We start from the raw sequence: 26977 nt of genomic DNA on the forward strand, positions 1-26977 counted from the left end.
AATATATAAATTAAATAATTTTATTAAAATAAAAATATTTAATATTAATTTAATTATTATTAAAATTTTGTAAATAATAAAAAAATTATTAGAGAGATTAAATAATTTAATATATTAAAATTAAAATTAAACTCAAAAGGAGAAATTAGAAAATTCCAAGCCACGAAAAAAATAATTAAAAATCATGAAATGCCACGTTTCAGTCAAGAACCCGAAAAGGCAAAAACAGAATTAAATAACAGAGATAAAATCTATTGTTTCTGTCTATGTCACAGCACGGGGAATAAAACCAGAGATATCCTCTTTCAGAATAATTGGATATTCCAATGCTAACCCCTCGAATATTCTTCCTCTACCGTTATATCACCCGCACCCTCTCCTCGCCTCTAGTCTCTCACCTTCCTTTTCCCTTTACTTTACTTTCCCTCTACTTTCTCACCAACCAAACACTCGCAAACCATTCTCCTTCCATTACACTTCACAAACACGCACCATGAAGTTTGGCAAGAGCCTTAGCAACCAGATCGAGGAGACCTTACCTGAATGGCGAGACAAGTTCCTCTCGTACAAGGAACTCAAGAAGAGATTGAAGCTCATTGAGCCAAACAAAGGCGGAGATAGGCCTATTAAACGGCCCAGATTGGACGCCGGAGATTGTACCGACGAACCCTCTGGAGGAGACAATAAAGATGCCATGACAAAAGAAGTGATTGATTTCATTAAACTCTTGGAGGATGAGCTCGAGAAATTTAACACCTTCTTCGTGGAGAAGGAGGAGGAATATATCATCAGATTGAAGGTATTTTCTTTTTCCATCTCTGATCTCAGACAGTTTTTTTTTTTTAAACTATGTTTCTGTTTGGTTTCCGAGAAAATTCTCTCTCCAATAGACTTACATAACAGTATTTATGGCTAGCGAAACTTGAAGAACTTAATTGAATAAAAAATCACCATTTAATTATGTGTACTTTAGTGTTAACTCATTGTTCATTAAGCTAAATTGTAAATCTGGAAGAAACGCTTTCGTTTAGGGATAGATCTAGAACTGACTGAGCGATGTGAAAGGATACAGTAACGGGGCAGTTAAAGCCGTTAGTCTTTTGGGCGGGTTTGCCGCTCTTGTCTGTCAACGGCATATATTTGTCTGCCACCTGCCCTCGTCACAACTAGCGCGCATTATAATTATGCCGTTGAAGGAATTGTGCCTTGGGATATTCTGCCAACACGTACCATGTGCAAATTACGTATTTATCTCTGGTGCATCAATCCAATATAAGTTTGATCTCTGTGAGTTTTATAATGATAATTTAAATATTTATAGCAAGATTTATACAAAATTAATTTAAGTGTATATAACGAATGCATATGTAAATATTTGAACAAATTTATATCTCTGTTTCTTTCCATTTTGTTTAGCTGTTTTTTGATAGTCAGTGATCGGAGAAGATAGCCTTTAAGTGCCATATTTAGGGTACTAACTGTAATTTAAATGCACAATTCAATCAGATATTTATGAGTTTGAAGTTGTTCTGATATTTCTTGAAAAGATTTGTGTGGTGGACATTGAGGGAATTTATTCCTTTATCTTTTACTTAGATGAAATGTACCTCCCATCTTGCTGGGTGTAAAAAGCAAGAAGTACGGTGGTTTCTGATAGTGATATGTGTGCGAATTTCTCCAAAGTTAACATGTGAGAAATGGCCTTGCTTCTAACTCCAAAATTAATATGACTTTAAATTTGCTTTTTTACAGTCTGCGTCCTTTGCTGATGTTAGGTCCAGATTTCAAATAAATCCGTGTTCATGGTGGATTAGAGATTGTTAACATTAAATTTAGATTTAATGATAACAATTTATACATTTAATTTGATTGCCAACTCCTACTAATTTGAAATTAAGGCTTTGTTGGTTTTGTATGTGATATGCAAACTTGTTGAGATTTGTTTGTTGGCTTCCTATTCTTCAATTTGAATTATTGAGTTCATTAACTTACTTTCCAATCTAAGGTTATTGAGGACTTATTTAATAAAAAAATGAAAAAATAGAAAATAAGAAATTTGTTAAGGCAATTCAAAATACATTTTAAAAACTTAGCTCCAAAACTTAAATTGAATTTTTGCAATTATGATGCAGGAGCTGCAAGATAGGGTAGCAAAGGCTAAGGATTCCAGCGAAGAGATGATAAAAATAAGGAAGGAGATTGTCGACTTCCATGGGGAGATGGTTTTGCTGGAGAATTATAGTGCTCTTAATTACACAGGTAAATGAATATTTGCTTTAATAATTTCAACTGAGTTGATAATTTTGTTTAATTGTTATGTAATTAAACTTTTGGGTATAATTGTGTTGTTTTTTCTTCTCAAGATTTGTACTTACTTCAGACTTATAGTGCGTACAACTTCTTATTTGTTCAAACAATTTAACTAACTTGCTATAGTTTTAACAGGATTGGTAAAAATACTAAAGAAGTATGACAAAAGAACTGGTGCTCTCATTCGCTTACCCTTCATCCAGAAGGTGTTGCAACAGCCCTTCTTCACCACTGACCTGCTATACAAGCTTGTGAAAGAGTGCGAGACAATGCTTGATCGCCTTTTCCTAATAAATGAACCACAATCTTCGGTTGAAGCAGTTGATGGGGATGAAGGATGTGATCCTTCAACTTCTGCAACCACCAAGAATGATGGTCTGCTCACAATACCTAAGGAACTTGCAGAGATTGAACATATGGAGAGCTCGTATATGAAGAGCACCATTTCAGCGTTGCGAGTTTTGAAGGAAATTCGAAGCGGAAGCTCTACTGTTAGTGTATTTTCATTGCCACCGCTGCAGTTGAGCGGTTTGGAAACTTGGAAGAAGGTTCCCATTCTGGAACAGGTGGCCAAGTAATTGGACTTTGAGAAAGGAAATGCTACCACCATATATCACTTTGTTTTGAGATCACTTTTTTTTGGTTGCCTTTCATGCATATTTTATGCATGTTTTAGATACTAACACCGATGTAAAATGTTTAATTCAAGCTGGAATGAATAATATATAAGCAGTTAAGCACAACTTCTGGATAAAAGAATCCTCGTACGTTGTGGAAGATGGAAAATTGCTAAACAATTTGGTTACGTTGCATCTTTAAGCTTAAAGATTGTTAATGATGTGACATTATAAGCTGAGCCAGGCATGCTCGGCTGGTCTCTTATAGGAAGTGAGCCATATAGTGAGTACCACTGTAAGGGTCGAGTCTGACGCGGTGTGCTGGGCTTAGAAAGGGGGTCCCATCGCATGGGCCGATTCTAGTGCAATGTGCCGGGCTGTATAATAGTTAATGGTTTGATTTTCGGCTCCTAAGATGCGTCACTTTAGGTAAATCTAATCACGGACCGATTTAAAGTTAGGCTTGGATCGAAATTGAATCGATTAAATTTGCAGCCCTTGACTAGTTCAAGGTTATAAATTGATCTAGAATTGAGGCATCTGAGAGTGAGATTAGTTCCCCCCTTTTTCAGCCCTAACATGGGTAAAGGAAAAGGTAATGTGCGGCTGGACCCAGTATTAGAATGGGCATCTTAAGGTTAAGGACAGGGGGGAGTCTTATATAGCACTGGCTTCGTTGTCTGCTTGTCCTCGAGGGCCTTCTGTCACTTCTGAGTTTTGACTCTTCCAATACTGAATTGGGTCAATGCATTTCTGGTTGCATTTGAGACACATGCATCGAAGTTGGGCAGGCATGCTTCTGTCACTATGGACAAAGTTGGGCTGATGGTGGATTCGATCTGTGCCCTATCCGTATGAAGCCTCCGCATATCACCATCTCATCATAACCAGAGGGGGATCTGACAATTTATTCTGCTCTTAGTCATTCTCTTTATCATTCAATTCTACTGTGATAGTGACATGAAATCAAAGTGGTGAATACTCATTTTGCTCTTAATTCTATTTATTTAAAGGTAAGCAATTTTTTTTACATAATTTTATTTTAATTTATCCTAAAATTTGATAATTAATTTTTTTAGTAAAAATATAAAATAATCCTATTATCAATAACCATTAAATATTACTGTAAACATATAGCATTATCTGTCATATGATATTGCATCATCGTCACGATAAGATCATTCAACCATAATTGATGGTTTGAGCTATATTTATTAACAAAAAAAAAATATAAATATCAATTTGATGAAAATTAGAGCACAAACTTAAATGTGCCCAAGCACGAAATAGATTTTTTTTTTCTTCACTAGTTCCAGAATCAATGATCAATTTTTTTTCCCTGGTTATCTCCTACATTTAAAGAGATTTATTTTATCACAACATTTCATTAATTCTAAGCTGTAATCTTAATTCCTTTCTAGTTATAAGTAATTGAATTTGAAAAGAGACGGATGGAGCAGATCAGGACAATTGAATTTGACTAAGAACAGATTGCATCTGACTATTATTTTTTACTTGGATCCTTGTCTCTTACCCCAATTTAATGGCAAGTATATGAAGACTCATCACTTTGTATGCATGTGAGCGCTAATGAATGATGCAATTGCTAGATAGCTTTTTTGAGGAAAATTACAGGGCAATCAGTTTTGTCATTTTATGCAAATTCATGTTAATTTCAGGTTTGACAAATGTATTATAGTGCCCCTTAAGGGTTTTAGATCCTCAGCATGACCAACTTGTTATGTCCATTTCAATATTCAGTGCTAAGAGCCAAAGCAAGGACACAACCTTATATATATATATATATGTTCATGGAGGAAAATTTTAATTTCTCGGCAGACAGATCAGTTTTTGACTCCACACTTTCAGGTTGTATTTCATCAGCTCTGCTTAATTGCTCTCGAGCGAAAATCGGCACTTTTATCCACATAAGGCAGATTCGCGGGTAGAAATTGGATATCTTTTCATTGATGGAGCTAGAGTAAGAGCATATACTGATGGATTAAAAAAAGGGACTTACAGCCCATTACACATAGAGGTCATAGCCCAAAGAAAATAATAGATTACAGAGTCCTACTCCCTCTAACTTAGAAGGCTCAGCCCACATCAAGAAATCCTAGCTGAGTCTAGCTCCATGCCCTAGCCTCTGACCCAGATGAAAAAACAAATCGCGCCACGAACCAAGAATAAAACGAGCTTGAAGAGCTGCCGCTTGTCAGCCACATTGACAATGGCGGGAAATTTTGCTTACTGAAAGCGCTAGAATTTATCACTATTTGATTTAAATAGGACAAATCGAATTAAATTACTTTAATTTAGTAATTTAATTTATAGTATAATCTGATTTAATTTAATTTTATATTTTAAAAATTTTAATTATTTCAATTTGATTCGGTATAAGTTGAATCAAATTGAATCGAATTATTTTATTGATCTTTAAATTGATTTATTTTTATAGAGAATTTATAAATTATATGTAATTAAATATATATAAATTATTTAATTTTATTGATTAATGGTTATTAGATTCAAATTAGTGTTAAAATCAAACAAATAACTTGAAAATCAAATCTAAATTAAAAAATTAATCAAAACTCAAAAATCAATCTATTCAAACCAAATCAAAGTGAATAGAATGATTCAATTCGATTTAATTTTTTATTTATTTTAGTTCGATTTTATTTTTAAAATATGATAATTCGATTAATTTAGTTGTGATGATTTAGTTTAATTCAATTCTTGATTCTATTTGAATTGAACGTTAGGGCAAAAGGGAACCTAACGGTTGAAGCCTGAAAAGGAAGTATCCAAGAAACAAACAAACCAAGGGTTTTGCCATGGAGTCCAAACTAGCAACCATAGACAAAGTGGTAGCAGCACCGCTGATCCATAGGCCTTTCACCATGTGAAAAGAACCAAAAGGAGCACCGCAAGGATCAGGTAACGGCATGATGCCTGAAAGAAGAAATCACAAGCCAGAAAAAACCCTAGAATTGGGAAAAGCCAGCCTCACATATAAAGAGATAAAGGCATTGCTCTTAATGTCTCGCTCTTATCTAGGCTTTGAGGGGACCGAAAGCCATTAGGCCAGCACTATTAATATCCCTGAGATACCTCTCCTTTGAAAGAATTAGCAAATGAACAAGAACACAGAGCAGGACATAAGTATACCCTCTTCCAGTAACTCAACATGCAGAATAAAACTCAAAATCCAACAAAACTATGTACAAAACCACTCATAAATGAAGGAGGGGAACCGACATCTAAGTTGGGAGAGGAAAAGGCATTTCCTACCTAGAGGGGCAGGGGGCAACCATGTATTCAATAGAAAGAAGAGCCTGAAGCTCAGAAACAAAAGAAAGAAATCGAGGGGATTTTCTCCCTCCAAAATGTGTTGTGATCATCTTCATAGACACTTGACTTCACCCAATGAAAGTGTTCATCTATGCTAGAAATGTCTAGAAAATCAAAGATCAGAAGTCCAAAAATCAAATATAATCAGGTGAAGATTCAAATATGAGAAGTTCATATATCCAAGATGAAAAGACATTGGTAAATGTTCTTGCTCTTGCTCTTGCTCTTGCTCTTGCTCCATCAATGAAAAGATCTCAAACTGCTACCTATAAATTTGCTTTATTAATGATAAAAGTGACAACTGTCGTCTAAGAGCAATTAAGTAGAATTGATGAAATACAACCTAAAAACTTGAGTCAAAACTGATTTACCTATTCCTTTATGAAAATGAATTTTTAAATTAGTCAAAATCTTGTTCTCTATTTTGTAGCAAAATTATATATATTAGAACAATGAAAAATAAAAATGTGAATTTCTTTTAAAATAAGTCATTCATAAGAAAAAAAAATTTAATTGAATTTTCATAAAATTATGTTCAAATTTTATTTTTTTTTATTTTTTAAATTAAAAAATTAAACTCTTTTATTTTAAATATGAAAATTAATATTTCATTTTTACAAAAATTTCAAATATGAGAATTAATTGAATTCTCATAAAATTACGCTTGATTTTTATTTGTTTTAAAATTTTTTAAGTTAAAAAAAATTAAATTCTTTTATTTTAAATTTGAGAATTAACAAAAAAATTAATTAAATAAAATTTTTATAAAATTTTATAAAATTATTTTTTTTCCTTTAGTTAAAAAAATAAAGAATGATTTCAAATTAAAAAAAAGGGGAAAAATACATTTTAGTATCCTATATTTTGATATTTTTAGTATTAATTATATATATTTTATTTTGTTATTATTAAGCATACAAATTTTAGGGTTGTTCACGATTTAATACTTTAAGAATAAATTATTAATAATGTTAAATAATATTGACATAATATAATAATGTAAAATTTATATATAATGTGATATTAATGTGGTATAATGATATATATGACATGACACTGATATAATATAATAATATCATCATCATCCTAAAAATTTTTATGGTATTATTTATTTTATAATTTAAATATAAAAAGATAAAAATTTTAAATTTTAAATATTAAAAATATAAAAATTTTAAAAATATATGAAATAAAAAGAATAATAAAAGAGAGAAAAAGTAGAAAGAAAAACAAGATAAGGAGAGAATTAAAAATATGAAGAGAGAGAAAAAAAGTAACTCTTCTGTACTTCTCTCCCTCTTTTTGCCTCTCTCCCCTCCCCCTCTTAATTATTTACCTATTGTCATTTAATATTATTAATAATTTATTCTTAAAATACTAATAAAATTAAAATTTTATCTTTAATTATAATAAAATAAAATATATACCTTCGATACTTAAAAAGGCTACAGTGCAATTTTTCCGGAAAAAAAAAATCGCATATCTCGGAGCAAACGCACCGTCGTTGGAAATCGTGTCTGATTGTTTTGTTTTCTTTTTCCACAATTCTCCACGGCACGTTTGTTTCGAACACGAACCACCGCGCATTACTGTCCGCAGATACCCAAACGACGCCGCATAGCGCATCACCCTATAATCATCAATAAACGAATTCAACATCAAAACTCTTCCTCAATAAACAGTAACCAAATAATCATCGTCATCATCAATTTCTTGCACATCATCGAGCGCTAGATAACCTATAAAAACTCCATTTTCAATGATAAAAACGCAAGAAACAGGAATCCCATTGCCCATACTCGATTATTTATTCTCTTTCTTCCATTAGTTTAAGCACTCGCTTTGTCTTCAAGCCTACTTTAGCTGCTATTACAAGCCAAATACACTTGCAACACTTTCTTTATCACTGGTATTTTTTCTTCGTGTGTTTTCTTATTCTTCTTTCATTCTAAGGGTGACGTATACTCTTTCTCTATCCAATTCTATACTCTTTTTTTTTAGGGTTCAACTATTTTCTAGCTCTGTGTCGACAAAATGGTTTCTCTTAATCCAATCACTCAATCCCAATCTTTATTTAACAAAACCCACTTCCAAGTTTCCCCATGTCACTCTCTTTCGACTGATAATTTCCAATCCATTTTTATACCCAAAAGAGTTTCTTTTCAGTTTCAATTCCCTCTCTCTCTGAGAATTGTGAATATGCCCATGAAAGCTGCTGCTGTTGTTTCCGCCACCACTGCGGAGAAGCCTAAAAAGCGCTACCCAGGAGAGGCTAAGGGGTTTGTGGAGGAGATGAGGTTTGTAGCGATGAAGTTGCATACCAGGGAGCAGGCTAAAGAAGGGGAGAAGGAGGTTGAGAAGCCAGAGGAGCAGGCTGTCCCCAAATGGGAGCCTTCTGTTGAGGGGTACTTGAGGTTTTTGGTGGATAGCAAGTTGGTTTATGATACTCTTGAATCCATTGTTGAGAAGCCGGCTTATCCTTTTTGTGAGTAATTTGCTTGATACTCTCTTGTTAAATCGGTCTGTTTTGGTTGTGTTAGTGGTTTCTTGGATGATTTATTTGGTCAGGTTTTGTTGGATGACGTGTCTTGGATTGCACAATGGATTGTGTTATTGCAACTTCTGTTTTGCAATTATTGGTTTAGCAATAGTTTGCTTTGTCCCTGTGGAGCTTATCTTGATGTATGAAATCGGCCTTCTGTTTTGGTATGTGCCTCTGTTGGAATTGGGAAATTCTAATCCATTTAAATGTCCCTCATAAAGCAAATAAACGTAATGTTTCGTTGTACAGCTGCTTCTGTGATACTGCTAAGAGTGGGGTTTGGCTTGGTTGTGGTAGACCATAGATTCTTATCTAGCTTTACCAAGACTTTGGTTTTTGCGGTTTGGTGTTCCTTATGCAATATGGGTTCAAAGATGTGCTTTCATCCTAGTTTTATTTTTCCCCTGATGTAGATCTGTCCAATATGGCAATGTTAAAAATGAAATTCATGGACATATATTTGTTCATTTTAGTTAAATGTCCACAATCATTCAAAAACATCTGGACATATTTTTGCTTTTATGATCTCCACATTTGCACATTCCTGGGTAGCACTGATTTTGCTGGTCTTTCAATTTTCTTGTTTTTTTTGCTTTTAATTCTTGAAGGTAGCAATTTCATTCTATTAGATCTTGGTTGGTTAAATGTCGATATGCTTGCTACAGGTTCTTGTGGATCACCTAGTCTTGCATTCTGTAATCTGTATATCTTTGTGCCTGCATTGAGGGCCTGCGATTTGCAGTATGTGTATCTACTTTCTCTCATGAAAATTTCGTTCCTTTCCTATAGATGCTGAGTTCAAAAACACTGGATTGGAAAGATCGGAAAAGCTGGCAAAAGATTTGGAGTGGTTCAAAAAACAAGGCTATGCCATTCCAGAGCCTTCTTCTCCTGGTACCAATTATGCACAGTGTCTAAAGGAATTATCAGAGAAGGACCCTCAAGCTTTTATTTGCCACTTCTACAATATATATTTTGCCCACACTGCTGGTGGTAGAATGATTGGGAAGAAGGTAAACAAATATTAACATAAAAATTTTCACATTTCATGATGGAGGTGTAAGACTCAAGTTGCAGCTCAATGCTTGAGCACTGGGTTTATTTGGTTTGTGACCTTATTACTTAGCAACATAAGTGAACTTTTAAGCTCCCTTCTCTCTTCAAATAAACAATGCTACGCTAATATTGATGTGCCTTAAGTTTTATTTAAATCTATTTAAGAGAAGTTCTTGTTAACAAGACATCTGGGTTTCTCTAATGAATTGGGAAGGCATCTTTTTACCCAAAGGGCATGCCTTCCTGCAGTTATATAGACATAATTCAGTGGTCTCTTTGATGGGTAATATCAATGATATCTTAGTTTGTGAGGGACCCTACTCACATTTTTTCTTTCCCCTTTTTTTTTTGTGTTAGGTTTCTGAGAAGATACTTAACAAAAAGGAATTGGAGTTCTATAAATGGGATGGTGACCTTTCCCAACTATTGCAGAATGTTAGGGACAAGTTGAATAAAGTTGCTGAGGTAAATTCTCTTGCTACTTTTATGAGATCCTCTCGTTAATTTGTTTCGACTTTTAACCTAACCTCATAATTATGAGAAATAAATTGTAAGAATAGGATACATTATCTTTATGATATATTTTGTTCCTCATTTTACAGCCTGTTAACACGTACATTTACTTGTTTATGTGATTGCTCAGAGCTGGACTAGAGAGGAGAAGAACTATTGTTTGGAAGAAACTGAAAAGTCATTCAAATATTCAGGGGAAATCCTCCGTCTAATATTATCATGATGTGCATAGTTCCTTGATCTCCTTGTAATGTTGCGGAACGATGCGTAGGCCTAAGTATTCATGTTTACATTGAAAACAAGCAGTATTCTTCAATGAAATGAAACTGCTGTTCTAGTACATTAGAACTTCATCCAACATATGAATACATTAGGAATATGAACTTTGATTTGACCAAGCCATTATGGTAATGTGGCAGACCTTTTATTAATATTTTAGTCACTAAAGTGCATCCACTCATTATTGAATTTCCATTATTTTGCCCGAGAATTGTTGTGTGAATGGTTTGCATTTGAGAAGGGAAAGAAACCATCTATGGCATCTTACTTTATTTGCTACGAAGTCCTTGAAAATTGGGGCAGGCTGGCTTCAGTTATGGATTGAGTAGATTATATTGGTGTATGCTGAGGTAAATGATCTACTGCTAGGAACAGAGTTTGCGAAATTCAGAGGTCTTGATTTGGTACAGGCTAAATCAGTACAAGGATTATAGTGTGGGGCTTGCTTAAGGGTTTATCACATGATACTTGAGCAGGTTGCACCAGGAGACATGACGAGAGAGCAAGTAATTTTTATTTTCCTTCATATTATTTGCCCTGTGGGGAAGCATAACGGAAAATTGAATCATCAACTGCATACGGGCGATCTCTTGTATAGCTGCCTGTATGGTTATCATATCAACATCATGTGCTTGAAGCCGGTAAGACAGTATTTTCTTATTTTGGGGTTGGCCCTAGTTGGCAGCACTTAAATGCACTAGTATGTCCTAATTTCCACGCCATACCATTCAAAGGGACATGCTTCCTTGCTATATTTGTCGCCTCTGTTAAACTATTGCCCCAACCGCCAATCTGAAAGGGGCTTCGGAATTGGATATGCATTATAGGATGGAGTGAGGTTATTTTTATTGAACTCGTACATAGACAAGCTCAGTTTTACGTGGACCAATGGAGTTAATAGTCTCTCCCTCTGAACAAAATCACTGGTGGCATGATGGGCCAATGACTCTAGATTAGTATGTTTTATCACCTCTATTTGGAAAATCTCACCTGTCTATTTATTTCCCAACTCATCCCAACTTATCACGTTATGAATCAGTGTTGGTAGATAAACCTACTCCTCTCACCGGAGTCACAGATTACAGCAAAGAAAATGGTCAAACTACTCTCATATCTTCTTATCTTTGTCTTCTTCTCCATAATTTTCTCACCTGCTAGATCTTTCTCGTTTCCTCCACAGCCCCATGTCCTCAAATCCTTCAACCCCAAAATCATTCAGGTATTTCCTCTAAAAATTAGCTTATTTCAGCAAGATCTTGAATCAAACTAATGAAAAAGAATTTGATCAGTTGTTATTTTTATTTTTCCATGTAAAATTTGGAATATTTAATCAGGCTGCGAAGAGCTGTCCGTACACAGTTACCATCAAGACAAGCTGCTCCTCTTCATCTTACACCAGAGACAAAATCAGTCTCGCATTTGGTGATTCCTATGGCAACGAGGTTAGTACGGAAATTGAACATATATTAAACACGATCAAAACTCAAGCAATTTCTTTCCTGGTCTGTTCTCATGGCCAGTTCTTGGCAATCAGAAAGAGACAACATAAAGATCAAAGAACAACACATTAAAGAAGGATGGATTATAGTTAATGGGTATCTATCGATTTCTTTTTTAAACCTATGAATATGATCTTTAGGTGTACGTGAAGAGGCTTGATGATCCATCTTCAGGGACGTTTGAAAGGTGTTCCACAGATACGTTCCAGATAAATGGACCATGCGCATACGATATTTGTTATCTATACCTGCTTAGGAGTGGATCGGACGGCTGGAAACCCGAGAGTGTGAAGATCTACGGTCGATATACGAAGACTGTTAATTTCTATTATAACACATTCCTTCCAAATGGAGTGTGGTACGGGTTTAATCTGTGTTCTGGTTAGTCCCTCTTTGCAATTATTTAGATGATGACAATACAAAGATTGTACTTATTGGAGTGTGATTTTTGTGGTGAAATAATCTGATCATTAGATGATCATTGCTTTAGTTTTTAGCATAAAAAAAATTTTGCTTAAATCTTCACAAAAACTTGACAATAGTGATTTATTGGAATAAGATCAAAGTTAGGATTTTCTTTTTTTTGTTTTAGGATAAAGTATTTTGTTGTTACAAATTAACAAAAGACCCAAAGTAGTAAGGATTTCCTCCAGTTTTTATTTCACCTGCAAGTAGCACAGGGAAATTCTGTAGCCCATAGTAAAAAGTACAAAAATTTCAAGCCAACAAGCATTTCTTCATATGACACAAAGCAAAACAGATAGAAAAATGTTAGGATGTGTAGTTTTGAGGATTGGCAACTTGGTGAAGATTCAGTGCTTACAAGACTCTAATCATCAAAAGTGCTCATGAATCCACCAATAAAGCCAGCTCCATTACAACTTCCACACAGAATGTCCCTTTTACCTCTGCAAGGAAATAGTAGCACAGATGGAAGCAGATTTGTGTCAATTTCCCTCAAAAAAAAGCCAGGGCAGAAATTTGATAGTGATTCAGCACTAAGAAAGAACAATAAGAAGAATAAGACATAAAGGAGGGAATTCAGATCTCTAAAGCATGCTAAAATTTGAGTTTTTTTTTTTTTTTCTCCATCCAGGAGGAGGGATACAGCTAGGGTTGCCTGTGGTCTGGTTCAGCAGTTTAAGGGGACTGGGACCAGACCACAGGGATCCTGGTTCAGACCAGTTTTGATCAAATCTGACAGTCAAAATTTTTTTCCATATTTTTTAGAAGGGAAAACCAAATTTGACCTGGAACCAAACAGGACCAGTCAGTTCAATTCAGGCTGGTTTCGGTCCGGCTGTTGCTCAGAGCCTCAGACTAGATAAAGCACGTGTCAAATCTCTTCATCAGAAACTATTTTATGTTGCCAACATTTGTTCAAATAAAACACAAAAAAGTTATGGAGTTTCCTATAATGCCCAATCTAGCAGTATGGTTTGACATCTGTGCACAAAATCCAAGAACTAGAAAGGTAAGAATGTGTCTTGGGGTTTTATATTGAAAAATGACGCAGAATTTAGAGAATGATAATCAAGAGAATGCAGGGAAAAGAAAAGAAAAATAATCAAGTGATCAAACTTGAATAATAATTGATTTCAAAAGCATGTTTAATTTCATATTAACAATGGCAATGATGTGTTTCCAAGACAAATTTTCAAATGAATTACTTCTTCACGGACTGATTGAAACATAATACTAGCACTAGTATTTTATATGCTGTTCTAACACTAAATAACTAACAGTGAAGGGTGCAAAGAAAAATTGCTGCTAGTACCTGCAGAGCCAGCATAATCCACCGGCCTTAAACTGTCCATTGAAGTGGTCAACAGAATTGACTCCTGTTCCTTTGCATTGGGAACACAATATAGCACCTAATATTTTGACAGGGATATACAAATCTCAGTGAGCTCAAATCCTCTCTTAATGGTTTTAACAAGGAAGAATAAAATTCTGAATCAAATAGTTTAAAATGATGCCTGGAAGAAAATGTTACATAACAGCGTGCACACTTAGTGAAACAAAGCAATAGGGAGAGAAAGAGAGAGAAATAGATGAGAAAAGAGATAGATTGGATGAGAAAAAAAATAAATTGGATGAGAAGAGAAGAGAACATTAAGAGATGAGAGAAAAGTATTCTTGTTTATTGATTCTTGGAATGAATCTCCTCTAAAACATTTCTCTTATTTATATAGCAAAGACTTCCTTTACAGTAACTACTCTACTCTCCTCATACAACTACAGCTCCATTCCTATTATTTCCTTTCCCATATCTAGCTCTGCTATGCGTAACAATACCTCCCCCCATGAGCACATTCTTGTCCCCACGAATGTGAAAATTCAGGAAATATGAACTGAAAATTGCAGGTACTTCCTCGTTTGCAGTTGGAAATTTGAATTGAATGGCCCAAAAAAAAAAAAATAAAATGGCTAGAAGTTTCAGCTACATCCTTCTCTTCAGCTGAAAGTATGAACACTTAAGTGACAAAGAGTTAATTTTCTTCCTTTCTCTTCTCCCAATTTCCCATGTTTGTTCCTTTAAGATCACAATACCATTTGGTGGTTTCATTTTTTTCCTTTCCCTTCTTGATATTTCCCATTTATCTTCCATGAGACTGATAAGAGTAAAACAGCTAAATTTACCATCTTTGCTCCCCAAATACTGCCACTTGCTTCCAACACCCACACTTTTTGAAACACCTTTATGTTTCTTTTTTTCAAAAATATTCCTAAGAAGTTCTACAGCAATCAGTTCAATTTTGTGAATGAATTGTGCAATTACATCAGATTCAGCTCCCATTTTCCCCATTGCAAACTCTAGTTGCCCATCATTACCGTCCTCATATATCTCACCTATACTAGACATATCAACAATAAAATCTTACTCCATCGCAGCACTAAAATGATCTTCGTATTTTTCTTCTAATCCCAGCTGTGGATGAATTGTTACTTTCTGAACTTCAACAGGTATGTCGTCTTGATCCTCAGCAACCATATTTTCATTTTGAATTGAATCTAATTGATCTAGGACAATCTCCTCTCCATCAATAATATCAACCTTTTCCGCTTCTCCATCACCAAAAATATCAACCTCTTCCTTTTCTCTATCACCATGAAGAAATGCTGAGTCATCAAGAAGGTCAGTCTCCTCCTTAACATCAAAATCTCTCGTCTCTGCATTTTGATTCAGCAATACCCTATCACTGCCATTGCTCCAAGAATTCTTGGGTAACGATTTTGGCCTTTCTATTTGCTCTTCTAACAATTTATCCAATTTTTGCCATCTTTGATACAGCAACTCCTCTAAGCGTTTTGTTACTCTTCTTTCAAAAACTTCTAACATTCCCTTGAGATCCTTTTGTTCCCAAAATTGTACGTCCATGGTTTGATGCTCTGAGTGTATTTTATTTCTAGGAAAATTTGAGGAAGAAAATATTAAAAGAAAATCAGACCTGAAGCAGGGATTCCGAACATGGAACTGCTATTGGAATTGGAAGAAAATTACAAAGAAAGGAAGAAGAAAAACCTGTGAAAAGAACAAAAAACAGGGGAATAGAAGTTGAGGTAAAAATAAGGATTTCAAGAAGGAATAGAGAAAAGAAACCCTAATAGTGCAGAAATTGAAAATAGAGAGATTGAGAAGAATTTGATAGAGGGAAAAGGAATAAGGTAGCTCTTAAGATGGGGAAAAAAAATCTTTTTTTTCTTTTCAAATTTTCTGGAATTTAGGAAAAATCTGGTTCTAAAAAAAAAAAAAAAAAAAAAAAAATTAGAGACAAGGTGGAGGAAGAACAGTATTTCAAGAATTTCAAGAAATGGGTTTCTTCAAATGCTGGAAATGAGAAATGAAAGAGGGGAATAGAAGAAAGAACCGGAAAGTAACAGAAGAAGAAAGAATTTGATTCAAGAATTTCAAGAAAGAAAGAAGAAGAAGAAATGGAGGTGAGAAAAGGAAGAATTTTCAAGGAAAGAAGGAAGAAATTTCAGAGGAGGAGAAAGAAGAATTTGGAGGGAAAGAAGAGAGAGAGAAAATAGCATAAAGAAACCAGGAATTTTGGAATACTCCCATTGATCTGTTCAGGCTTGTGACTCTAGCAAGAAGTATTGGAAGTGAACCCAGCTCAGAATAGGGCTCTGATACCAATTTGTTACATAACAGCCTGCACACTTAGTGAAACAAAGCAATAGGGAGAGAAAGAGAGAGAAATAGATGAGAAAAGAGATAGATTGGATGAGAAAAAAAATAAATTGGATGAGAAGAGAAGAGAACATTAAGAGATGAGAGAAAAGTATTCTTGTTTATTGATTCTTGGAATGAATCTCCTCTAAAACATTTCTCTTATTTATATAGCAAAGACTTCCTTTACAATAACTACTCTACTCTCCTCCTCATAAAACTACAGCTCCATTCCTATTATTTCCTTTCCCATATCTAGCTCTGCTATGCGTAACAGAAAACTCATGTGGGATTATTGCAAACAAATGACAGGATCCATGTCTACATTATCTTATACAAATCACTGAAAATATTGGATAACATGGAAAGATCTATTTGTATCACAATTTGCCTTATTTAGCCAGGTGCAATTCAAAGCTCTAATCAGTTCAGAGAATTTATTAGCAATACTACATTGCTGCATGATAACTACAAGTAAACTCCATCAAGAAGTCAAAAACACTGTCAAATGAGTCCCTAGTTTGCATGGGATTAGCATCAACAAAATGTACATGTTATGCGCAAAGCAAAAACTGATTCAGAAATCAAAGAACTTTGTTTGATGCATGCAAAGAGCAGTAGGAATTAAGAACAGCACTCCTATATTGAAAATACAAAGGCAAGACATAACTAGACAATGAGAATTCAAAGTTGAATTTGTAAGAAGTATGTGAATATAGAAGTTCTTGAAGGCCATGTACAGCCTGAAATTATAAATGCAAGGCATCCATTGCCAAACTTCAAACATGAATAGAGGATACAAGTGTGAGTGAAAAAAGTTAATAGTAGATACAGTAAATGACTTTGAGCTCACCGTTTCCATCACAATCAGGACAGACTAAGCTATTTGGTTTAGTGCTTTTACCACTATCTGTAGCCTGTCAAACAGAGAAAAGTGACTTCCAAGGAAATATACCAGAAAAAGAGAAAAAAGGAATATCAAGCTTTCATTTCAACTCCACACTCAAATAAGATGATTTCCACATTTATGAGTCTAATATAAATTCATGAGTCTAATCAATTGAAAAAAAAAAATCTATAATTTTATCAAATTCAAATCCCACATTGTAAATCCCTCATTCAAACACAAGGTAAATTGTATTCCATGAAACACTAACATTTCTCTAGAGTTCTATTCTACAATGATTGGGCCCACTTGATCCCAGAATTCATCATTAGCAAGGGCATAATATTTCTTGCAGCCAACTAGTTCAGTAACCTACTTTTGCCATTAACCATTGCCAATCCACTGCCCCAAAAATGCACTAAAGTGCAAATACTATCTTAGATTGCCATCTCATGAAATGAACACTAAAATATGGTAAAAAAAAACTATATCAGCAAAGTTTTCTCTGGTTTGATACATCATACATAGGCATCAATGATCATGTCTCATAAGCATTCCACCACATCAATTTGCGTCTAAGATTTGGATTTTGACCATCCTCTTCGATTACCACTGATATTTTCATCAAAGATTATCAGAATGGTCATTCATATCCCTACCATCCATCTCCAATTACTTCGTTGTTTTCTTCCTTAATTTTGCTAATTCACACACTATAAATTACCACATATTTTAATCCAATCAATTAAGAACTCTTTGTGACTTTCAAATAGCAATATAAATGGTTTCTCATACAACATAATGCGTGGCGAGTTAGAAAAGTACTAGCGCCCATTAGTAAACTATTGCAGCGTTTCTAAACCAAGCAACAAGCATATAGATATAGCGGATGAGATTAAAATAAATCTTTTCCTAGCAACCACTCACCTTAACTTCCAAAGATTGAAATTTACTATATTTGAAAGTTTGGAAAACTTTGTTCACCCTAAGAACCTTCCCAGCAGCGGAATTCCCAAGAACTACTCCTAATAATCACCAAAGATAAAATACAGTCAAAAACCATAAGAAAAGAACAAAGAAAACCCAAATATCAATTGAGAGAGAGAGAGAAAGAACGAAAGGGAAGTTGGCAAGGAAGAGAGAGAGAGAGAGTTACCTGGTTTGTTAGGAGAGAGAGAAGAGCAAACAGGGGTCAAACATATAGTATTCACCATTTTCAATAGAAATGCAAACTGGGATCTTTCTTCAAGTGATCTTTGAGCAGAAAAAGAGGAGCTTAACTAAAGAGTCAGAGAGAGCGAAAGTCTGTTTCTGTGTGCGTGTTCAGTTGTTGGTGGCAACGAACGCAGATAAATTACCAGCAGATAAGGCTCCGCTGGTTTGCAACTGCAAGAAAGAAGACAGATTTTCCCTTCTATTTTACTTAAATACCCTTTCTCTTTCCGATAGCGTCGTCCTCAATAACCAAGGGCAATGATGTCAATAAATTATTTAACTCTAAATTGCAGAAAGCCAGAAGCTGCTTTCTCAAAAACAAAAGGAAATTATTTTTAAAAAGCACAAAGCAGAAAAATGTCAATGGAAATCTATTTAGCAATTCAAATCGAATTGAAATTTTGATATGATATCGATTGAATTTGATTTTTAATTTTTTAATATTAATTTAATTCAATACAGTTTATTTTAAATTTTATTTTTTAAAATAATTTTATATAATTATTTTCAATTAAAATTATATTTAAATTATCATTTAAGCATTAAAGGTAATTGTTAATATATAATATACTATTAATATATATTTTAATTACTTCTTAATTATATAAGCTCTTTTGTTTTTCCTTTTTATACAACTAGTGAAATGCTGCCCTTTTTTTCTTTTTAATGCAGATAAGGAAGTGACTGGACTTGTGGAGAACTTGAAAAGTGAGTTCAATGGCAAAGTAATACATAATCAAAGTTTCTTGAGCAAGGAAATTAGCAGAATCAATGGAAGATATGTTGTGATTGCCTCAGTGATTTATAATTCTTTACTTTCTATATTTACTTCATTTCTGTTGCTTACAGTAATCACACTAGCATGTACATTTCTCATGCAATTTTGGATAAGCCAGATTATTCTTGGGCAACATAGCTCAGGCAATTCGAATTTTGTGTAATTGATTAATTATGACTTTTCCAGGTGCTTAGGAGTAACTCTTACTGGGTTTCCATCTATTTGTTGCAGTTCTTGATTTTTTTTTTCTTTTACATGATTATTTTCATATTCTGCACAGCTTGGCAGGAATGGCACAGAAGAGAGAGAGAACAGCAACATTGATTTGTCTTTGAACTTTTAGAAAGAATGACATACAATTTATATATTTCCTGTTAATTATTGATTAGACTGCGTTTACGACTTCATTTTGCCTCATAAGAATATGATATTGGTGGTTGTAGGAAATCAAAATAGGAGACCAGCTTGAGGAATCTGATGAAAATGTCTTTGTGGGTGGAAAAATCTTTGGAAGTAAGTACTTTCTGTGCTCCACCTAACCTATTTATTCTTACTATTTGTGAATTGGGAAGTATGGTGGCCAAATTTCCTCTCTTCTGGTATACTTTAAAGAGACTCAAACAAAAACTGAAGGACAAGTGCACTTCTACCCAGTAATTTTTGTAAGCATATCATCAGAATACAAACTCAGTGACACGTGGCATCTAGCTTGTTCTTCATTAGATTCAGTGCTTCAATGAGGTATGACAATCCTTAAAAGCACTATTATCCTATTTTCTAGGACATGTTGGTTGAAGCTTCTAATATTGATTTTCAACTAAAGGTATTTTTGTAAAAAAAAAAATAATTTCGTAAACTCTGTAAATGATTCCAAATGATGCAGGTTCTCTTTCTCGTCTGATGATTTTTCTTGCAGAATTAAATATGTTGCTTCTACTGATTCAGTAGACTGTACTATCCAATCATCCATATATATCTTTTGATACATTGTGGAATTCAGTACCAGTTTTAGCCAGTGCATTTCTGTATATCATATCGGCTAATTGCAAGTAATAGCAAAATTTACATCATGGTTCATGTGTTATTCTTGTTAAGAAGGCTTGAAATCTCAATTAGACCAGTTCCTCGCATCTAAAACAACAATGAAGCCTGCAGGGAGTACCTGAAACTTAAGTTTGGTGCTAGAGACCTTAAGACAACACCCCTCTTTCGCAGGCTTATAAATGATCGATCATCTAATATATTGACTGGTCAGTGGAGTAATATAATTTGATTATGGCAAAAGATTCAGCCGCCAGTTTCCTTGCTAGAACACTTCATTCAATTGGATAAGAACTCATTCCGCTAGGATTACCCCAGCCTACCATAGCACTTAACAGTTCGCGTAACAATGAACTCTTTTGGTTTAAAATAAAATAAAATCTAACCAGCATTAATTTTGTATACATGGAAAATTTATTCAAAAAAGCACCAGGTACAAATTGATAAGTTTGAAAATTCAAGCCCGACTAAACTGAATGATGGATTACTGGCTATCAAGCTGACCAACTTTTGTTCCAGAATGAGAACTCAAGCAGCGGTATGTTTGGAGAATGGCTCCCTTTAACTTGACTTTTCCATTGCCAGTTGCACCACAAGCAAAGCTAAGATCCAATCACCATTAACTAAGATTATATGAATTCTTGAAGCAGTGATATCATTGGCTCATTATACCTTACATATCTTTCTCTGAAACAAGAAGAATGAAATAATATGTATTGAAGCAAAGCAGCCAAATTTCCTCGATCATTGCCCAAAAAAGTAAAAAGTGGAAGCGAAGTCTTGCTGTTAGGTTCAGTTTCCTATGGGAAAGTTCATCACCTTAATTAATCTTTAGTGCAGTGAGCATCTGTGCCATGCTGGGTGCAATGATGATAACCCACAGTTTGGAGGAAATCACGAATTTCTTTAGCACTGCTGTTGCTGGCTTGCAACAACCGCTCATCTTCCTCATAGATTAGGTATGGAGCTTCACCTTTCTTTCTTGACAGTAACTTTGAGGCTCCTTTTAATACATGATATTCCCATCCCTGAACATCAATTTTGAGTAGAAGCACAGGCTCTGACTCTGGAATCAGATCATCAAGAGGAATGGTCCTTACTTGAACTGCTATTTCTTCATTGGACTTGAATGCCAGCTTTGCACCAGTGGCTGACACCGCACTATTGTCAAGCCGGCCAACCAGCTGGAGGCATAAAGGCAGATTATGATCAGTACAGTAGATGCAAGAAATAGAATAGGATGATGCAAATTAACTTTTTTTTTTCCGTTTTTGGAGAAGAACCCCATGAACTTTCTCCAACAAATGAGAGAAAATTATCAATAATACAAGGATCACAAGCACAAAAGTTACCTTGAACTTGCAAAACTTAAGTTTTATCCTGATATAAAAGACCAAGACTACAAACATATTGTTGTTTTAGTATTTTAAAAAAATCCATTAGCCAATACTGCATGCACCTTCTAAAGAGTTTCATAATCACATATTTCCAGTGAGGGCTTAGCCTCAGAATCATCCATCATACTATCTAGGTGCAACCTGGCACAATGAACCGTGGCATTTCAATCACTGTGAACTTATCAAATGTACTAACCAAGACAATCTTACAGACCCTTCACTTGGCTTTGAGGTTTGAGAAACTATTAACTCAAATCAGAGACATAAACATTGATCTCTAATTATAGATGAAGACTAGCACTTAATGACTTCTAACAGAGCAGCACCTCAACCGTATATTCTTAACTTACAAACAGAAGCTACTAAACATGACATTCTTATAAACTGCAAGCTTTTCAATAATCTGATTAAACCAAGAACACTAAAATGAACAAAAATCATTACCTTATAAAAAGTGATATTCCCAATCCGATCAGACACAGCAGCTTCAAAAACAGTAACCAAGTCCCCAACTCGATTAAACCAAATCCCATCACAAATCCTCTGCAAATTCTCAATAACTGGCTCAAAAGCTAACACTCTATATCCCATAACGGCAGCCGCAAAACTAGCCATTCCTACATTAGCGCCCACATCCACCACCAACCCATCTCTCCCCTTTGTCCCTTCCAACAGCTCCTGAATCGTCGCGGAGATGTCCGGCTTCCTAAAGGGCTTTCCTTTTAACAACCTCACAATGTTCTTGTGAGGTTTATCGGGCAAGGATCCAAAATCGGAGAGAGAGTATAAAAATGGGTACTTGAGGTTCTCTACTATGTTGGCAACTACTGGGTGGGCTTGCGGGGATTTTAAGCAATCGAAGGGAGGGATTGGATAAACAGCGGCTTGTGTTTGCGATATTATTTTTGAGACAGAGAGAGAGAGGCTAAGATTTGATGGTGAGCGAGAGAAGAAGAAGAATAAGAAGAACACAAGAGGGAGGGTAAGGAGGAGAAGGAGAAGGGGCTTGGGCGAGAGAAGTTTTGGGCGTTTGTTCTCTTTTTTCCAGGCATTCGCCATGAAAAATATGGAGCGGTTTGAGAGAACGACGTGGAATTTCTCGAGAAAACTCTGATGTTTTTCCTGGAAAATTATGATGGGATCTGAAGACGGAGAGATTCAGTTCAAAAGAAGAAAGATTGAGCTTTGAGCAACGGAAGAGGCCATTATACAGTTGGAGAGTTAAGAGCTTCAATCCAGTGTGCACAGATCTTGCTTAAATTTGGCTTGACAGTTGCCACGTTTGTAATATAGGGGTATTAATGTCATTTACTACTTTCATCTTCATATCCTGTTCTTGTCGGATAAGAATTTGGGAAAATTATTATATGCGCATGCACTTTTTTTTTAATAATTATTTAGAATTTTATTTTTTATATTTTAAGTATAAAAAACATATAATTTTCTTTTAAATTGCATTTTAAATTTTGATTATGTAATAAATTTATCTTATCTAAACTTAAATTTATTTTAATTTGTTTTAAATTTGATTAAAATTTATTTTTAATTAAATTTAAAAATATATAAAATCATTTAATTTTATATATTTTAATTAATAATTTATATAAAAAAATTATTTTATTAATAATTTATATTTTAAAATTTTAATAATTTCATAAAATATTTCAATTATATTTTATATAAAATAAAAAATATAAAAAATTATAAATATTATTATAAAAATTATATATTTTATATTTAATTATATATTTATATAAATAAATTCGAGTAACAGATATTTAACATGTAAAATTCAAATATAAAATTGTCATATGTATTAAATTTTAAATTCGAATCTGTTTCAAATCTAATTATATACTATTTAAATTCATTTTATTAAGATACAATGAGATTAAAAAATCTAACCTATTACCATTCTTTTATATATATATATATATATATATATATATATTATGGATTTAATCAACAATATTAATAACAGATAATTTTAAAGATACTAGAAGGAAGCCAAATCGGTCACCTTCTTCCGCTTGGTTCTTCTCTTCTCTAGCTATATCCTGCAAAAATGGAAGTTATCACCAACAGGTTCATGCATAACAATAAAAACCCACATTGAGGGTACACTAAAAGAGTCTGATTTTGAGCTCAAGGCATAGCCTCTTGCTATGTGGGTGGAGACTTCTTCCAAACATCTGTCTCAATAGATTCTTACCAGATCAATACAGCTCTTCACAGAACTCCAAAGTCCACAACTACTGCATTTACCATAGTCACTGTATAAAACATACGATTTTTCTAATTAAGCCTTATTTGGCATTGAATTTGAGAGGTGGAATTGATTTTCTGAATAAAAGTATCATTTCAGATGTTATCGAGAAAAATAGTTTAAAAAAATTTATTTTGTTATTTTAATATTTTTATGACTAAAATTGATAAATTTAATTTTTAATTATTTTTTAACTTCTAACTAGTATATTTAAAAAATTATTTTTTCAATAACAATTTCAACAGTAATGCCAAACAGATCATTAAATTTATTAAGATTCATTAAATATATTTATTTATTATTAATTTTACATTAATAATTATTGATAATTATTGATATAAAATTAATAATAAATAAATATATTTAATGAATCTAACAAGTATAATATTGCACTTGTTAAAAATGCTATAAAAAATATAGTGTTAAAAGTTATTTTACAATTTATTGAATTCTATGGGCAGCCTATTGAAGCAAATGGAGTAGCAAATGTTGTAACTTCAGGAAATCATCAGTTTGAGAAAGGTGATTTGGTTGTGGGACTTACCACCATGGGAGAGTATGGTGTTATGAAATCAGCTGCAATGTTAAGTGAGTTGGACCTTGTAGGGTTCCCATTATCCTACCATACTAGAATTCTAGGTAATCTGGCTTACACAAATATATATATATATATATATATATATATATATATATATATATATATATATATATATATATAATAGGAAATGTAAGATTTTTATAGATAATTACTATAATTAATAATTAAGATAAGCCATGATTAGATAATGATTTGTGTATCTAGGAATGTGTGAAATATATTTATTAAAAAATGTATATGCATACATAGTATAAGCTATATATGTATTTAAGTTATTGTATTATATGTTAGGAAATGTAAGATTTTTTTAATTAATTACTATAATTAATAATTAAGATAAGATAGGCTAAATTCATATACATAGGGAAATGAAAGATTAAGGCTTTGTTCGTTAATAATTTTTAAAATAGCATTTGGTATTTTAATCAGAGTCAAATACTTTCTATTTTATTTATATTGTTAGATGACATAATATTTATATTAATGTTTAAATATTAAATGAGGGATTCATGAATAATTGTCTCTCATAATTTTTAGAGGTTTAAGGAATATTTTAACTAAATCAATAAGATTACATCACCATGTTTATATTTAACAACTAATTCAACAGCTATTTTTATAAAAAACTATTACTTTAATAACTAATATTTAATAATTAATAGTTAACGGTTAGTAAAACAGTTAATATTGTCGAACAAGATCTAAATATCTAAATTAAAATGATTAGATAATGATTTGTATATTTAGGAATGTATGTAATGTATTTATTAAAGGATGTAGATGTCATCTCAGTCAAGGGAGAGCAGTTTTCGATTTAAATCAAAAAATCGAATCGAATTGATTTAATTTGGTTCAATCGGTTCGGTTTTAAAATTCAATCGGTTCGGTCTATAATTTTGATAATTTCAGTTATTCGGTTCGGTTTGGTTATTTTCATAAAAAAAAACCGAATCGAACCGAAATTATTAATATATATAGGAAATCAAAGAAAATCGAATCAAACCGAATCAAATCGAATTGAAATCAAAGAAAACCGAACCGAACCTTAAGATTTTTGAGTTTTGATTTCTAACTTTTTTTGTTTTTATGTTTTATTATTTAAATTTAATGTTAAAAATATGAAATTTTATAAATTTCGGTTTGATCGGTTTAAAACCGTTTCGCACACCCCTAATCTCAGAACACAAATCATCCTCTCCAAATTCCAAAATACAAAAAAAAAAAAAAAAACAAAGTAACTCATCTCAGAGCACCACAGTGAGAAAAAAAAAAAACCAAAGAAAAAGTTAAAAAAAAAAAAAAAACAAAGCATCTATAACAAATTTAAGAGATCAACAAATATAACTATGTATATATAAAAAAAAAAATTAAAGAAAATGAAGATCAATTGACCACTCGTCTTCTCAACTAAATTCGCACTCCCTATCCGACTCTTCATTCCTTTTCCCTTTGTTGATGGTGTCTCGTCATCATCCTTGCCATGCGCTTTGTTGATGGCGTCTTCTTTTAGTTCATCATCGGCTCACTGTCACAGACCCACTCATAGCTCATCGACATTTCTAAGCAAAGGCGCCAGAGAAATTGAGTCTCGTAATTGTCCCTGCCATGCGCCGGAGTGCACTGAGTTTCATAAGTTTTATTACTAAATTTTATTTTTAATAAAATTTAAAATTAATTATTTAAAAAAAAAAACATACTATGCATTCAAAAATTTATATAACTTTAAAATTTAACTATAACTTTTTCAATAGTTAACTTTACAAAATAATATATATATAATTGTAAATGTAATAAATTGATAAAAAACTTTTAATCACTTATATAGAAATTTGTATTTGATAATATTAATAATTTAACTTATATAGAGATACGTTAAAAGAAACAGAACAAGCCTACTCTCTTTTTATGCCCAGAAATTTGTATTTGATAATATTACTTCATGATATTTTTTATAAAAAATGCTTAATATTCATATATTAGTAATTATATTTACATAATGCGTGTTCGGATTCGCTTGAAAAGGTATTTTTCTAAAGGTATTGATATGTATTTTGACAAGTGGGGGCTGAAGTGCTGGAAGCAGCAGTTTCTACTGCGAACAACATGGGAAGAATGGCTGTATTCTGAGTATACAGATAGTGGAAAACTAGCAGCACCGGATATGAAAGATGTTGTGTAGGAGAGGATTAAAATCCAAGGATTTCTAGTTATTGATCACTTGAACCTCTATTCAGAATTTATGTCAACAACTTGCGATTACCTTCGTAATGGCAAAGATTAATTCAATTGCTACTGAACATATCTAATGGTGTGGAGAGTATGCCTTCTGCTTTTCTTGGACTCTTTGGTGGTGATAATATTGGAAGAAGATGGTAAAGATTGTCTGTCATTATTAGTTGATAGATAATCAATAATAATAATTAATTTATACAAGTATTTTTTTATAAAA

General features: G+C 33.2%; 5 protein-coding genes across 7 annotated transcripts; 3 read left to right on the forward strand and 2 right to left on the reverse strand.

The window, feature by feature from the left end:
- The first annotated feature begins 328 nt into the window (after positions 1-328).
- Positions 329-3053, forward strand: LOC110648794 (SPX domain-containing protein 1). The gene is made up of 3 exons (XM_021803152.2): positions 329-799; positions 2133-2259; positions 2446-3053. Exons 1-3 carry the CDS (start codon positions 494-496, stop codon positions 2886-2888), a joined length of 876 nt encoding a protein of 291 aa, XP_021658844.1. The 5' UTR covers positions 329-493; the 3' UTR covers positions 2889-3053.
- A 4891-nt stretch (positions 3054-7944) lies between these two features.
- Positions 7945-10882, forward strand: LOC110648797 (heme oxygenase 1, chloroplastic). 2 transcript variants are annotated; one of them, XM_021803155.2, is made up of 5 exons: positions 7945-8190; positions 8283-8766; positions 9613-9836; positions 10237-10344; positions 10523-10882. In XM_021803155.2, exons 2-5 carry the CDS (start codon positions 8316-8318, stop codon positions 10613-10615), a joined length of 876 nt encoding a protein of 291 aa, XP_021658847.2. In that variant the 5' UTR covers positions 7945-8190; positions 8283-8315; the 3' UTR covers positions 10616-10882. The 2 variants fall into 2 exon arrangements, with proteins under 2 accessions (XP_021658847.2, XP_057988134.1); XM_058132151.1 differs by having other exon boundaries at positions 7945-8766.
- Positions 10883-11003: 121 nt separating this feature from the next.
- Positions 11004-19904, forward strand: LOC110648795 (embryo-specific protein ATS3A). 2 transcript variants are annotated; one of them, XM_058132152.1, is made up of 5 exons: positions 11004-11890; positions 12006-12113; positions 12311-12551; positions 19121-19156; positions 19670-19904. In XM_058132152.1, the coding sequence occupies exons 1-5, from the start codon at positions 11765-11767 to the stop codon at positions 19693-19695; spliced, it is 537 nt and encodes a 178-aa protein (XP_057988135.1). In that variant the 5' UTR covers positions 11004-11764; the 3' UTR covers positions 19696-19904. The 2 variants fall into 2 exon arrangements, with proteins under 2 accessions (XP_057988135.1, XP_021658845.2); XM_021803153.2 differs by lacking the exon at positions 19670-19904 and having other exon boundaries at positions 19121-19420.
- On the reverse strand, positions 12805-18636 carry LOC110648796 (protein BUNDLE SHEATH DEFECTIVE 2, chloroplastic). Its single transcript, XM_021803154.2, has 5 exons — positions 18390-18636; positions 18161-18258; positions 17201-17264; positions 13948-14044; positions 12805-13078 (listed from the first exon to the last, which is right to left on the reverse strand). The coding sequence occupies exons 1-5, from the start codon at positions 18445-18447 to the stop codon at positions 13000-13002; spliced, it is 396 nt and encodes a 131-aa protein (XP_021658846.1). The 5' UTR covers positions 18448-18636; the 3' UTR covers positions 12805-12999.
- Positions 19905-20605: 701 nt separating the features above from the next.
- Positions 20606-22858, reverse strand: LOC110648799 (uncharacterized). Its single transcript, XM_021803156.2, has 2 exons — positions 22109-22858; positions 20606-21451 (listed from the first exon to the last, which is right to left on the reverse strand). The coding sequence occupies exons 1-2, from the start codon at positions 22721-22723 to the stop codon at positions 21092-21094; spliced, it is 975 nt and encodes a 324-aa protein (XP_021658848.2). The 5' UTR covers positions 22724-22858; the 3' UTR covers positions 20606-21091.
- Between the last annotated feature and the right edge of the window lie 4119 nt (positions 22859-26977).

This window comes from Hevea brasiliensis, chromosome 13, assembly GCF_030052815.1.
Source record: "Hevea brasiliensis isolate MT/VB/25A 57/8 chromosome 13, ASM3005281v1, whole genome shotgun sequence".
NCBI lineage: Eukaryota > Viridiplantae > Streptophyta > Magnoliopsida > Malpighiales > Euphorbiaceae > Hevea > Hevea brasiliensis.

What these genes read in the sequence shown, in the direction of transcription:
- LOC110648794 (XM_021803152.2), top strand. Translation starts at nt 494, where the DNA reads ATGAAGTTTGGCAAGAGCCTTAGCAACCAGATCGAGGAGACCTTACCT. An exon ending in AATATATCATCAGATTGAAG is followed by an intron (nt 800 to 2,132) that starts GTATTTTCTTTT and finishes ATTATGATGCAG; the next exon opens with GAGCTGCAAGATAGGGTAGC. An exon ending in TAGTGCTCTTAATTACACAG is followed by an intron (nt 2,260 to 2,445) that starts GTAAATGAATAT and finishes TAGTTTTAACAG; the next exon opens with GATTGGTAAAAATACTAAAG.
- LOC110648799 (XM_021803156.2), bottom strand. Translation starts at nt 22,723, where the DNA reads ATGGCGAATGCCTGGAAAAAAGAGAACAAACGCCCAAAACTTCTCTCG. An exon ending in GGAATATCACTTTTTATAAG is followed by an intron (nt 21,452 to 22,108) that starts GTAATGATTTTT and finishes TTATGCCTCCAG; the next exon opens with CTGGTTGGCCGGCTTGACAA.
- LOC110648797 (XM_058132151.1), top strand. Translation starts at nt 8,316, where the DNA reads ATGGTTTCTCTTAATCCAATCACTCAATCCCAATCTTTATTTAACAAA. An exon ending in GAAGCCGGCTTATCCTTTTT is followed by an intron (nt 8,767 to 9,612) that starts GTGAGTAATTTG and finishes CCTTTCCTATAG; the next exon opens with ATGCTGAGTTCAAAAACACT. An exon ending in AGTTGAATAAAGTTGCTGAG is followed by an intron (nt 10,345 to 10,522) that starts GTAAATTCTCTT and finishes GTGATTGCTCAG; the next exon opens with AGCTGGACTAGAGAGGAGAA.
- LOC110648796 (XM_021803154.2), bottom strand. Translation starts at nt 18,447, where the DNA reads ATGGTGAATACTATATGTTTGACCCCTGTTTGCTCTTCTCTCTCTCCT. An exon ending in TCTCTCTCCTAACAAACCAG is followed by an intron (nt 18,259 to 18,389) that starts GTAACTCTCTCT and finishes GGTGATTATTAG; the next exon opens with GAGTAGTTCTTGGGAATTCC. An exon ending in TCCTGATTGTGATGGAAACG is followed by an intron (nt 14,045 to 17,200) that starts GTGAGCTCAAAG and finishes TCAAAATATTAG; the next exon opens with GTGCTATATTGTGTTCCCAA.
- LOC110648795 (XM_021803153.2), top strand. Translation starts at nt 11,765, where the DNA reads ATGGTCAAACTACTCTCATATCTTCTTATCTTTGTCTTCTTCTCCATA. An exon ending in GTGATTCCTATGGCAACGAG is followed by an intron (nt 12,114 to 12,310) that starts GTTAGTACGGAA and finishes TATGATCTTTAG; the next exon opens with GTGTACGTGAAGAGGCTTGA. An exon ending in CGGGTTTAATCTGTGTTCTG is followed by an intron (nt 12,552 to 19,120) that starts GTTAGTCCCTCT and finishes TTTTTAATGCAG; the next exon opens with ATAAGGAAGTGACTGGACTT.